At 47.0% G+C, this 13,062-nt stretch overlaps 1 protein-coding gene across 2 annotated transcripts in view; it reads right to left on the reverse strand.

Moving 5' to 3' along the window:
• Positions 1-13,062, reverse strand: part of LOC139558021 (histone lysine demethylase PHF8-like) — a 34,127-nt gene that overhangs the window by 10,680 nt on the left and 10,385 nt on the right. For both annotated transcript variants that reach the window (XM_071373431.1, XM_071373429.1), the window contains exons 8-17: positions 11,752-11,914; positions 10,216-10,303; positions 9,367-9,473; positions 9,162-9,253; positions 8,886-8,975; positions 8,426-8,701; positions 8,202-8,284; positions 6,931-7,106; positions 5,179-5,386; positions 4,546-4,892 (exon numbers count right to left, since the gene is read on the reverse strand). In XM_071373431.1, coding sequence (XP_071229532.1) covers positions 4,546-4,892; positions 5,179-5,386; positions 6,931-7,106; positions 8,202-8,284; positions 8,426-8,701; positions 8,886-8,975; positions 9,162-9,253; positions 9,367-9,473; positions 10,216-10,303; positions 11,752-11,914 — 1,630 coding nt within the window. The remainder of the gene's footprint in view (positions 1-4,545; positions 4,893-5,178; positions 5,387-6,930; positions 7,107-8,201; positions 8,285-8,425; positions 8,702-8,885; positions 8,976-9,161; positions 9,254-9,366; positions 9,474-10,215; positions 10,304-11,751; positions 11,915-13,062) is intronic.

Here is a 13,062-nt window from a genome sequence, read left to right on the forward strand (position 1 = left end):
TTCTACATCTGCATTGCTTGCTGTTTGGGGTTTTAGGCTGGGTTTCTGTACAGCACTTTGTGACATCGGCTGATGTAAAAAGGGCTTTATAAATACATTTGATTGATATGTAAGAGTTGATTAATGGGGAAAAATAAACATGAATAGATATTTATATGGGTATTTCATTGCATTTGTTTTAGGATGGCTTAAGGCCAATGGAATGTACCGATATTTACATATAGTTGCATGTTTTCATAAGCTTGGGTCCCAGGAAAACACAGAATTTTTCATTTGGGTCCGAGGCTAAAAAAGTTTCAGAACCCCTGCTGTAATCACTCTCAAGCACCGGTGTGTCAATCGACTCTAGGGGGTTAAACCGGAGCCATTACCGGAAGGGAGAGAGGCACAGAGTGAGCAGCTGTAGGCTATTAGGGGCTGGGGGCCGTGCGTAAGACACGAGAGCATAGGCGGTGCCTCCATAAGGCAAGAGGAAGCTAAGCTTTCCTTAAAGTACATTTTTATTAAATTGCCAAATTATTTTCTGCAGAGACGCTGCAGAGATGGTTGTCCTGGAAGGTTCTCCCATCTCCACAGAGGAACTCTGGAGCTCTGTCAGAGTGACCATTGGGTTCTTGGTCCCCTCCCTGACCAAGGCCCTTCTTCCCCGATTGCTCGGTTTGGCCGGGCGGACAGCTCTAGGAAGAGTCTTGGTGGATCCAAACTTCTTCCATTTAAGAATGATGGAGGCCACTGTGTTCTTGGGGACCTTCAATGCTGCAGAATTGTTTTGGTACCCTTCCCCAGATCTGTGCCTCGACACAATCCTGTCTCGGAGCTCTACAGACAATTCCTTCCACCTCATGGCTTGGTTTTTGCTCTGACACGCACTGTCAACTGTGGGACCTAATATAGACGTGTGTGCCTTTCCAAATCATGTCCAAATCATTAGAATTTACCACAGTTGGACTCCAATCAAGTTGTATAAACATCTCAAAGATGATCAATGGAAATAGGATGTACCTGAGCTCAATTTCGAGTCTCCTGTAAATAAGGTATCCATTTTTAATTTTTAATACATTTGCAAAAATGTCTAAAAACCTGTTATGGTTTTATCATTATGGGGTATTGTGTGTAGATTGATTGATCCATGTTAGAATAAGGCTGTAACATAACAACATGTGGAAACAGTCAAAAAGGTCTGAATACTTCCCGAATGCACTGTATATCTATACCCACGCCCGAATGCACTGTATATCTATACCCACGCCCGAATGCACTGTATATCTATACCCACGCCCGAATGCACTGTATATCTATACCCACGCCCAAATGCACTGTATATCTATACCCACGCCCGAATGCACTGTATATCTATACCCACGCCCGAATGCACTGTATATCTATACCCACGCCCGAATGCACTGTATATCTATACCCACGCCCGAATGCACTGTATATCTATACCCACGCCCGAATGCACTGTATATCTATACCCACGCCCGAATGCACTGTATATCTATACCCACGCCCGAATGCACTGTATATCTATACCCACGCCCGAATGCACTGTATATCTATACCCACGCCCGAATGCACTGTATATCTATACCCACGCCCACACCCGAATGCACTGTATATCTATACCCACGCCCACACCCGAATGCACTGTATATCTATACCCACGCCCGAATGCACTGTATATCTATACCCACGCCCGAATGCACTGTATATCTATACCCACGCCCGAATGCACTATATATCTATACCCACGCCCGAATGCACTGTATATCTATATCTATCTGTATTTCTAAGCAAACAGCTGGAGGCAGGGCTTTCTCCTATAGAGCTCAATTTTTATGGAATGGTCTGCCTACCCATGTGAGAGACGCAGACTCGGTCTCAACCTTTAAGTCTTTACTGAAGACTCATCTCTTCAGTGGGTCATATGATTGAGTGTAGTCTGGCCCAGGAGTGTGAAGGTGAACGGAAAGGCTCTGGAGCAACGAACCGCCCTTGCTGTCTCTGCCTGGCCGGTTCCCCTCTCTCCACTGGGATTCTCTGCCTCTAACCCTATTACAGGGGCTGAGTCACTGGCTTACTGGTGCTCTTCCATGCCGTCCCTAGGAGGGGTGCGTCACTTGAGTGGGTTGAGTCACTGACGTGATCTTCCTGTCTGGGTTGGCGCCCCCCCTTGGGTTGTGCCGTGGCGGAGATCTTTGTGGGCTATACTCGGCCATGTCTCAGGATGGTAAGTTGGTGGTTGAAGATATCCCTCCAGTGGTGTGGGGGCTGTGCTTTGGCAAAGTGGGTGGGGTTATATCCTGCCTGTTTGGCCATGTCCGGGGGTATCATCGGATGGGGCCACAGTGTCTCCTGACCCCTCCTGTCTCAGCCGCCAGTATTTATGCTGCATTAGTTTGTGTCGGGGGGCTAGGGTCAGTCTGTTATATCTGGAGTACTTCTCCTGTCTTATCCGGTGTCCTGTGTGTATTTAAGTATGCTCTCTCTAATTCTCTCTTTCTCTCAGAGGACCTGAGCCTTAGGACCATGCCTCAGGACTACCTGGCATGATGACTCCTTGCTGTCCCCAGTCCACCTGGCCGTGCTGCTGCTCCAGTTTCAACTGTTCTGCCTGCGGCTATGGAACCCTGACCTGTTCACCGGACGTGCTACATGTCCCAGACCTGCTGTTTTCAACTCTCTAGAGACAGCAGGAGCGGTAGAGATACTCTTAATGATTGGCTATGAAAAGCCAACTGACATTTACTCCTGAGGTGCTGACTTGTTGCACCCTTGACAACTACTGTGATTATTATTATTATTATTTGACCATGCTGGTCATTTATGAACATCTTGGCCATGTTCTGTTATAATCTCCACCCGGCACAGCCAGAAGAGGACTGGCCACCCCTCATAGCTTGGTTCCTCTCTAGGTTTCTTCCTAGGTTTTGGTCTTTCTAGGTAGTTTTTCCTAGCCACCGTGCTTCTACACCTGCATTGCTTGCTGTTTGGGGTTTTAGGCTGGGTTTCTGTACAGCACTTTGTGACATCGGCTGATGTAAAAGGGGCTTTATAAATACATTTGATATATATCTCTCTAATTAGTGCACACAACAAAGTAGATTGTTGAGTTGTGACTGTCAGTGAAAAACAGAGACCCAGCCAGGCATATTGCAATATATATATTATTTTTTTTGAATACAAATTGTGGTAAAATTTTTGGAAAGCAAATGGCTATTGCTATAAAGAGATGGCAATGAAAAGACTCCAATCTGTCTTTTAGTTATCAAAATGCTCAACTTGAGCTAACAGTAGCCTATCTTACTGGCACTAGCGGAGAACATGGGCCATATCCCCAGTTAGTGTGCATATTCACTGTCTCAGTACCACGTATGTTTGTTTTTGGACAATCATTTCCTCCTCCAGGTTAGATGGACGTCATACTGTATGTGTCTCCCCTTTTTGAAGGCCGATTACATGGATCAGACATCATTTTTATTTATCTGTTCGTCAGTCAGCAAAGTAGCCTACCCTAAAATGTCTGTCCTATTAAAAAAAGATTGTGCTAATGTCTTCAGTCAAAAGTATAGTGGAATTGCATTAAATGTGTTTATAAAAAGGCCAATATTTCCCTGTGGGAAAAAAAGGACGAAATGTATCTGATATAGCCTAGCCTACTTTAAGCCACTATTCGCTGCATTGAACAGTGGTCTCTTTTGCGAACAGTGATTGAGTTATATTACTAGCGTAAATTATGACTATCAAATTGAATCATCACATTAGGAAAAGAAGCTCTCTTACATAAGTCTGCAAATGCGATGATGCATGGAATGCTTTATTATAAAAGGTACATTTTTTATGGTGAAAATTAGCTTCCCCAAACTTGAAATCCACAAGCTGCTTATGCACTGGAGGCTCGGAGCAGGCAGAGGGAGACCCAACCCCCTATCTGGCACGAGACTCGCTTCTTGCTAGTTATTTATCACCCCATCTGATTACATAGTTGGCCTACCCGTCTTGAGTGCATCAACCTGAGAGAAACTAGGCTAATTGAGGCTAGCCATAACATTATTGTGCTTCTCACCGTCCTACAGTTGGGCCTACACACAACAACTCCGTTAATTTCATAACCAGAATAAGAGGCTACCTTTTCTTTCTCATTTAATCCTGTCATTTTAATTCCATCTTCCATTGATTAGATATCACCTCAATTACTTACCACAAAAGCAGAGGATCTCTCTCGGCTATATTAAAATTATATTTATAAAAAAATAAAAAAAAGTTTTATCTAGATATTCCAAAGGCGCAGCTTGTATGCGTGGAAGCCTGGAGAACGTAAACATGTTAATTAACGGTCAATTACTGTGAGACCGGCAGTCATTTGCAAGAAAATTACCAGCTGACAAAATGTTATGACCACCAGAGCCCTATTTGAGACCTTTCCAAAATGAATGGCAGCAGCCTCCGGGGCAGTGCTCCTTCCTCCTATGACTTGCCTGGTTAATAGTAGTACATTATATAGGGACTAGGGTGTCATATGGACGCACACAGCCTATGACTCACCATACTCTGCGTCTTTAAAACAGGTGCCAAGAGTCTCCTGCTCATCTGTGCTCTCCTCATCACTAAGGTGACGGGCCGGCCGCTTGACAGGCCGTTTCCCGGGGCGCTGGAACGTCGTCTTCTCTTTAGAGGCGCTTCCTGTTCTGCTCTTATTGTCTCCTGTCACCCACACGGCTCTCCCTCCTTTCTCTTTGACTAATCCCAGTCCCTCAGACAGCCCTCCAGAGACAGAGAGAGGGGAGGAAGAGGAGGACGACGAAGAAGAGGAGGAAGAGGAGGGAGGGTTGGCCATGGAGAGCATTCCCTGAATGGCTTCTCGTGTGCTGGGAGAGGCTGGCGCTTCCTCACTGGAGGGTAGAGAGAGAAGAGTGATCAAGATTCACCACAAACAACTAAATGTAGTTTGAGTAAGAATTCAAATTAGATCTGTTGCAAAAACTTTGATTACGCAAGTCGTCCAAGCTTCTCAGTAATGTTAATGGAATAAACAGTAAAACAATCTTCCACATTTCGTTGGCTCCATTATCCACTTGACTTCAGAAAGATTAAAAAAAGAAAAAAAGACATGATAGTCTGAAACAAAATGTATTCAGAGTGCTGATTAAGTGTCTGGAATTGCGAGGCAGATCCTACCTGAGAGCAGAGTCCAGCCCTGCCACCTGTTTGCTGGCCTTCAGCAGGTCCAGGATGCCCCCGGCTCCACCCTTCACTCCATGGACAGTCACGGTCTCCTCCTCATCTGTAGTGTAGTCCTCTTCAATGTCGAAGTCCACCTCTCCGGGTTCCCTGATGCGATGGGGGTCAGAGCAAGGTTTGGCCCTTGGTAGCTTCCGGGGAAGACCTGAGGAGACAAGGGTTTTCATGTTAATTTTTGTTTTTTCCGTAGCGGGTTTTGTTGCCAAGTGTGCCCTGATGGAATACGATCTAGGCCAGCGGTCTCCAACCTTTTCTAGCACGAGAGCTACTTTAAAAAAATTAAACATGTCGCAAGCTACTTTTTATATATAGCTTTCAAATAGGCACATTCTTCTCTTGTACACAAAGGACCTGGGGATGAGTAGAAGAGATGTGTTTTCTGTCAATATACTTGGTAAAATAATGGTTAATAAACAGTATTTGGCGTGACAGGCCCCATAAAAATTATATTTAGTATTTTCCTGAAAATGGATGTTGAAGACCATTCGATTTTGTGTGTAATTCCCCTCTAATTGCACATCTAGCAAGAGAGGAATGTGTCGGTCTAGCGATGTTTCTGCTATTAGGCCTACTGCTGCAACAAGTCATTGCAGAGTTTGTAAAACAATGGCCAACAATCATTAGTAGTTCAGTCAGGTAAGCCAACTTTGCAGTTAACATTGTAAAATTGTTTTTCTGTCTAGCCACCAGACGGTTCATCATTGGCACCATTAACTGGCTACATACAGAGTGATAGACAATATTGCTGGAAATTTATTTGGAAAGGGAAAGAGGGTCAGTTGTACAACAATGCATTCAACTGAAATGTGTCTTCCGCATTTAACCCAACCCCTCTGAATCAGAGAGGTGCGGGGGGCTGCCTTCAACATCATCGGCACCCGGAGAACAGTGAGGTAACTGCCTTGCTCAGGTGCAGAATGACAGATTTTTACCTTGTCAGCTCGGGAATTCAATCCAGCAACCTTTCGGTTACTTGCCCAACGCGCCTACCTGCCGCCCCAGATATTGTGTAACGTTTGGCTAACCAGGGGTGGCATAATGACACTGTGGCTTTGATTGGATAGTAGCAGGGAGCTTTATGTTTATCACAGTTAAAGATGGAACACATGAAAAAATAGCATGTACTTTTAGAATTGCTTGGCGAGCTACTCACAGGTGGGCTGGTAGCTACTAGTAGCTCACGATCTACCTGTGGGAGATCCATACGCACGAGGTGGGTTCTAGTTTGTGGCGCCACCAACCGACAGAACCTACCCCGCACAATACACTACATGACCAACAGTATGCTCGTCTAACATCTCATTCTAAATCATGGCCATTAATATGGAGTTGGTCCCACATTTGCTGACATAACAGCCTCCACTCTTCTGGGAAGGCTTTCCACTAGATGTTGGAACATTGCTGAGGGGACTTGCTTCCATTCAGCAACAAGAGTATTAGTGAGGTTGGGCATTGATGTTGAGCGATTAGGCCTGGCTCGCAGTGTGTATATGACCAATACAATTTAATAACGATAACACTCAATGACCCAAAGGACTCTTTAAAAACCTTCCTCAAGGCTCAGAAGGATGAACTGAATCTGCCCCAACAGGAGCAGAAAACTGTTGTAGTCTTTAGTAATGAATGCTATTATGAAGCAGGTGCTCCCCACTACATATTACATTGAAACTAGATGATGTACTCTCTCACCACTGAGTTTCTTCTTGCTAGATCCTCCAGCCTTGCGTCGTGGAGGGGGAGTTTCATCAATCTGCAGTTCGTCCTCGGACTCAAAATCTGACAAGGTAGACCCTCCCATAGCATGGTGCTGGAATTGAGATGCACGGCGCGCACTGTTACTTATGCCTGAACGACCACCCTTCTTCCTGTGGGCAGAAATAAGGATGGATGACACTGAAATGTAGCAAGAACAGTACGAGAGAGAGACGCAGACAGAGAGGCAGGCAGGCAGGCAGCGAGCGAGCCAGGCAGAGCGAGCAAGGAAGGCAGGCAGACAGCGAGCCAGCCAGCCAGAGAGGCAGCCAGCCAGAGAGCCAGCCAGCCAGAGAGGCAGCCAGCCAGAGAGGCAGGCAGCCAGAGAGCCAGCCAGCCAGAGAGGCAGGCAGCCAGAGGCAGGCAGGCAGGCAGCCAGAGAGGCAGGCAGGCAGGCAGCCAGAGAGGCAGGCAGCCAGAGAGGCAGCCAGAGAGGCAGGCAGCCAGAGAGGCAGGCAGCCAGAGAGGCAGGCAGCCAGAGAGGCAGGCAGCCAGAGAGGCAGGCAGCCAGAGAGGCAGGCATGCAGCCAGCCAGAGAGGCAGGCATGCAGCCAGCCAGAGAGGACGGCATGCAGCCAGCCAGAGAGGACGGCATGCAGCCAGCCAGAGAGGACGGCATGCAGCCAGCCAGAGAGGACGGCATGCAGCCAGCCAGAGAGGACGGCATGCAGCCAGCCAGAGAGGACGGCATGCAGCCAGCCAGAGAGGACCGCAGGCAGGCAGACAGAGGAGACGGCAGGCAGACAGAGGAGACGGCAGGCAGCGAGGCAAGCAGACTGCGAGCCAGGCAGGCAGGCAGACAGCGAGGCAGGCAGCGAGAGAGGCAGGCAGGCAGAAAGGGCGCCAGCCAAGCAGGCAGAGCGCCAGCTAGCCAGACAGCCAGGATGGCAGGCAGACCGAGAGGATGGCAGGCAGACAGCCAGACAGACACAGACAGCCAGCCACACAGAGAGACAGACAGAGATAGAGGCAGGCTGGCAGAGGCAGGCAGGCAGAGGCCGGCAGAGAGAGAAAGAGGCAGGCAGGCCAATAGAGAGAGAGGCAGGCAGGCAGGCAGGCAGAGAGAGAGAGAGGCAGGCAGACAGAGAGGCAGAGCTTCACAGACAGAGGCAGGCAGGCAGACAAAGTGAGAAAGGGTGAGGAAAAAAAGTGAGAGATGAAGATTTGGCGTGAAGTTCATGAAGAGTCTCCTGACCTCCCAGTCTTACCCCTGTATTTTGCCGTTGGTCAGCACCAGTTTCAGTTTGCTCTTGCTCATTTTCCCTGCAAACTCCTCCAGAGGCAGCTCTAACTGGAGACGGAGAGGAATGGCACAATCCTGTTAGCATTTCACTATAATACACATTAACAATGTGAGGCTGAGAGCCAAAGTACATTTAGACTTTCAACCTTATTTGTTCCAGAGAGGGAAATGTTGAACAATCAGTCATACCTTCTTCTTGTTTTTCTTGTTTCCACATTGGAATTTCTTCAGTGTGTGTTTGGTGTGGATCTCCAGGAGGTCCAACTCGCCTGCCTCTTTCATTAAGCCCTTTTGACCCTTCTTCTTGGGGCTGGGGGACATATCCTTGGGTTTGGGGCCTCTCTTCTTCCCCGGGGGGCGGCCTGGACTCTGGGAGACAGCTAGAGGGGAGGCTTTGGGGAGGGGGGTGGGGAAGCCCTGTGTAGAGGTGAAAGGAGCCGCAGGACGGCCTTGCTGGAAGATGTCCTGTGGTGGCAGAGAGGAGAAGACGGAGTCTCAGTAAGCCAGACTGAAATTTGATGGTGCCTCACACTATAGGTGCGACCTGAACTGTACTGGCTCAGATATTTTCTATGGAGGACGAACAACCAGGCCAGCCCAGTAGCTTGGCTCGGTCAGTGTACTCTATGAAATATTTCCCCCTGCCTACCTCAACCAGTCGTATCTCCTTGGCCAGGTCCTTCACTAGACGCTGAGTCTCTATGGTCTCTGGAATCTCCACCTCGTGGTCAGTCAGCGACTAGCCAGAGCACAAAAACATCACAAAACACAAAGACTACTGCGCCCAATATAACTAGCTTCATGACACCTTCATGCCATTGTTCATAATGTTTATGACTGCCTATGACAGGTGTTATTATGTCTTATGTAGCTGCTATAAAGGCTTAATTAATGCATTCATAAGGGGCCTACAATAAAGAATCACCTCTTTGCGTGTCCACATGCGGAAAGCATTGTTGAGGGCCTTGGCTCCGTGGACCAGGTAGGAAGCAGGGTGTCTGCGGTTCTCTCGCAGACCTGTAAAGTAGACCAGTATAGAAGTTATCAAGGTTCCTGACAAACATTGCCCAAACAAATGCAGTTCAGCAGAGGTGGGGGAAAAAACTATGATTTATGATGAAGCGCCTCACCTCTGAATGTGTCGAGCAGGTGCTTGCCAACATACCAACACACTGTCTCAAAGTTTGGAAACCTGAACAGGTCTGCTGTACTCAACCTCTTCTCTATTTCATATGCTCTGATTGGAAGAGAACACAGAACACAGGGAGAATGGTATTAGACATTTGGTATTTAAGCAATAAGGCCCAAGGGGGATGTGGAATATGGCCAATATACCACGACTAAGGGCTGTTCTTACACACGACCCAACGCGGAGTAATTAGAGCAGTAAAAATAAATGTTTTGGCATACCCGTGGTATACGGTCTGAAATACCACGGCTGTCAGCCAATCAGCATTTAGGGCTGGAACCACCCAGTTTATAATAGAATGTAGAGTAGGAATACACGGCTCTGGTACAATGGTAATATAAAACGGCTCTGGTACAATGGTAATATAAAACGGCTCTGGTACAATGGTAATATAAAACGGCTCTGGTACAATGGTAATATAAAACGGCTCTGGTACAATGGTAATATAAAACGGCTCTGGTACAATGGTAATATAAAACGGCTCTGGTACAATGGTAATATAAAACGTACATTTTAGTCATTTAGCAGACGCTCTTATCCAGAGTGAATTATAGGAGCAACAAGGGCACGTCAACAGAGCCTTGTCGGCTCGGGGATTCAAACCGACAAGTTACCGGCCCAACGCTCTAACCGCTAGGCTACCTGCCGCCACGTATAACGTGAGCAATTTTCCAAATGGCATTCTAGTTTTGATGTGGAGAGAGAGGTTGCTAAGATCAGTTGAGAAAAGCGGAGTACCGTAGGTGATGTGACTAATGTTTTAGGTAGAGGCAGGGGTGAAGGGACTCACCGGAGCTGCATGTCAATGTTGAGGCTGTGTAGGAAATTCCCTCCGAAGGCCACACAGTCCACAGGAGTCAGCACAGCGTGGATCCATCCTGAGACACACACACACACAGGTACATGTGAACAACTCACACATATACAGGTAAACTATTAATTTATGCATGTACTATTCGCACATAATATACTGAGTCCTGACGAACTCCACCGGAAATGTACCGCATGTCAAACACAATAGCAGGCCTGTCACAGGACTATCACCTGTACATACACTCACCGGACAGTTTATTTGGTACACCATCCCGTTCACAAAAATGAATCACTCCTACAGAGAGTGAGTCCCGTGGCCATGGCTTGCTATACAAAGCAGGCAGACAGGCATCCAAGTTACTGTTTCATTGAATGTTAGAATGGGTAAAATGAGTGACTTAAGCGACTAAGCGTGGTATGATCATCGGTGCCAGGCACGGCAGATTCAGGATCTCAGAAACGGCCGGCCTCCTGGGCTTTTCACGCACAACATTGTCTAGGGTTTCCCAAGAATGGTGCCACAAACAAAAAACATCCAGTCAGAGGCAGTCCTGTGGACAAAAACAACTTATTGATGAGAGGTTGAAGGAGAATGGCAAGAATCGTGCAAGCTAACAGGCGGGCCACAAACAGACAACGGCGCAGTACAACAGTGGTGTACAGAACGGCATCTCGGAACACACAACTCGTTGGTCCTTGTCATGGATGAGCTATTGCAGCAGACGACCACACCAGCGGGCACGCGATCACCAACACTGGACAATTGAGAAGTGGAAAAACATTGCCTGGTCTGACAAACCCCGGTTCCTGTTGAGTCATGCTGATGGCTGAGTCAGGATTTGGTGTAAGCAGCATGAGTTCATGGATGACATTGCGTCAGCATGGACAAACATCCCTGTGGGATGTTTCCATCTTGTAAAATCCACTCCCCAAACAATTCAGGCTGTTCTGGAGGCAAAGGGGGGGGGGGGGCGACCCAGTACTAGATGGGTGTACCTAATAGTACACTACATGGATGTACTCTAGATCCCGCAAACTCAACTTTGGAACTCAAAGCCAGTTCCACTGTGTTTTCATCATTGCCCTCTAATCAGGGACTGATTTAGACCCGGGAAACTTCTGACAACACTGAATACCTGTTGGGATGAAGAGCGAGGGTGAATACCTGTTGGGATGAAGAGCGAGGGTGAATACCTGTTGGGATGAAGAGCGAGGGTGAATACCTGTTGGGATGAAGAGCGAGGGTGAATACCTGTTGGGATGAAGAGCGAGGGTGAATACCTGTTGGGATGAAGAGCGAGGGTGAATACCTGTTGGGATGAAGAGCGAGGGTGAATACCTGTTGGGATGAAGAGCGAGGGTGAATACCTGTTGGGATGAAGAGCGAGGGTGAATACCTGTTGGGATGAAGAGCGAGGGTGAATACCTGTTGGGATGAAGAGCGAGGGTGAATACCTGTTGGGATGAAGAGCGAGGGTGAATACCTGTTGGGATGAAGAGCGAGGGTGAATACCTGTTGGGATGAAGAGCGTGTTCCCTTGTCTGACGGAACACTTGTAGCACATGTCCACCTGGTCCCCGAAAAACATCTCGTTCTGATTGGACGAGGAGCTCCAGCGCTCAAACAGGGCCAGGTTGGCTGGCGTGGGGGAGATCAGGTAGAAGATCTTCTCACCCTGAGAGACACACAGACATTTATCTAACAGTGCTTATTACATCAACCTTTCAGTTGATCAACATTTTATTCCACATGAACGTAAGCTTTGCATGCTGATCAGACCGGCCACGTAGCGTGCGCGAGAGTTGCAAAATAAAATGTACACATACATATATAATAAATTCATCCAAACTGCTCGCGGGAGTCTGCATAGCCTGGCACTAACATAGAACTTGGTTCTATTTCAGACGCTTGATGTGCTGCAAGTCCCGCCTTTCACATCTACTCATACCCAAGGTGGTGATTGAAAGATCCACACTCCAGTTGGTGGCGGTAATGCACATTAAAGTTGGTTGCCAACTGCCATATAAAATCCACAGAAGGATGAACTTATCAAAGAAAACAAACTAAAAACTAGGTTTCTCCTTTTTATCTGTGGATTAATTGTCGGAGTAGAGAACGCATGATTTTGTATGACTCAATATGGATAAAAATTCTACAAAGTTCCAGCTAAAAAAAGGACCATATGCAATCCAAGTCAAATAACAACCCAATGTTTATCTCCAAGGACAAATTTGTTAGCAACAACAAGCTAGCTAAATGTCCATGTGTTTCGACCTGTCCCCAAATGAATATAGTTGGTTTTGATATTTTAACACGTCTGGTGCAGATTGACAAAAATCAACATGCGCACACCATGCACGGAGCCTGTCTGGCCAGCATGTTAGCAGCAGAGCTCATTTTCATCCATCAGGCAGACACAGCACGTACAATTATGAACAACGTAAAGGCAGTAATGGATAAAATACATTTAAATGTTGAATCTCCCGTAACACCTCTATATAGTGAGTATGCCAAACATTAGGACCACCTTCCTAATATTGAGTTGCAACCCCCCCCTCCTCAATTCTTCAGGGCATTGACTCTACAAGGTATCAAAAGGGATGCTGGCCAGGTTTTACGTTGTGCCGCAGGACAACGTGACCGAGAACATTCATTTCCCGCATTTTATCCCATTTAGATGGTAATTAATCTGAACAAAACATGCAACTCCTATAATGAAGCAGCTAATAAAATTATAATTTTCAAATATTTGCCAAAACGTAATTCGCGGGGAAAAGGGAAGACACCATTCTAAACTGCGCCCCTGATGTGAGCATATATGAT

Source organism: Salvelinus alpinus, chromosome 28, assembly GCF_045679555.1.
Source record: "Salvelinus alpinus chromosome 28, SLU_Salpinus.1, whole genome shotgun sequence".
NCBI lineage: Eukaryota > Metazoa > Chordata > Actinopteri > Salmoniformes > Salmonidae > Salvelinus > Salvelinus alpinus.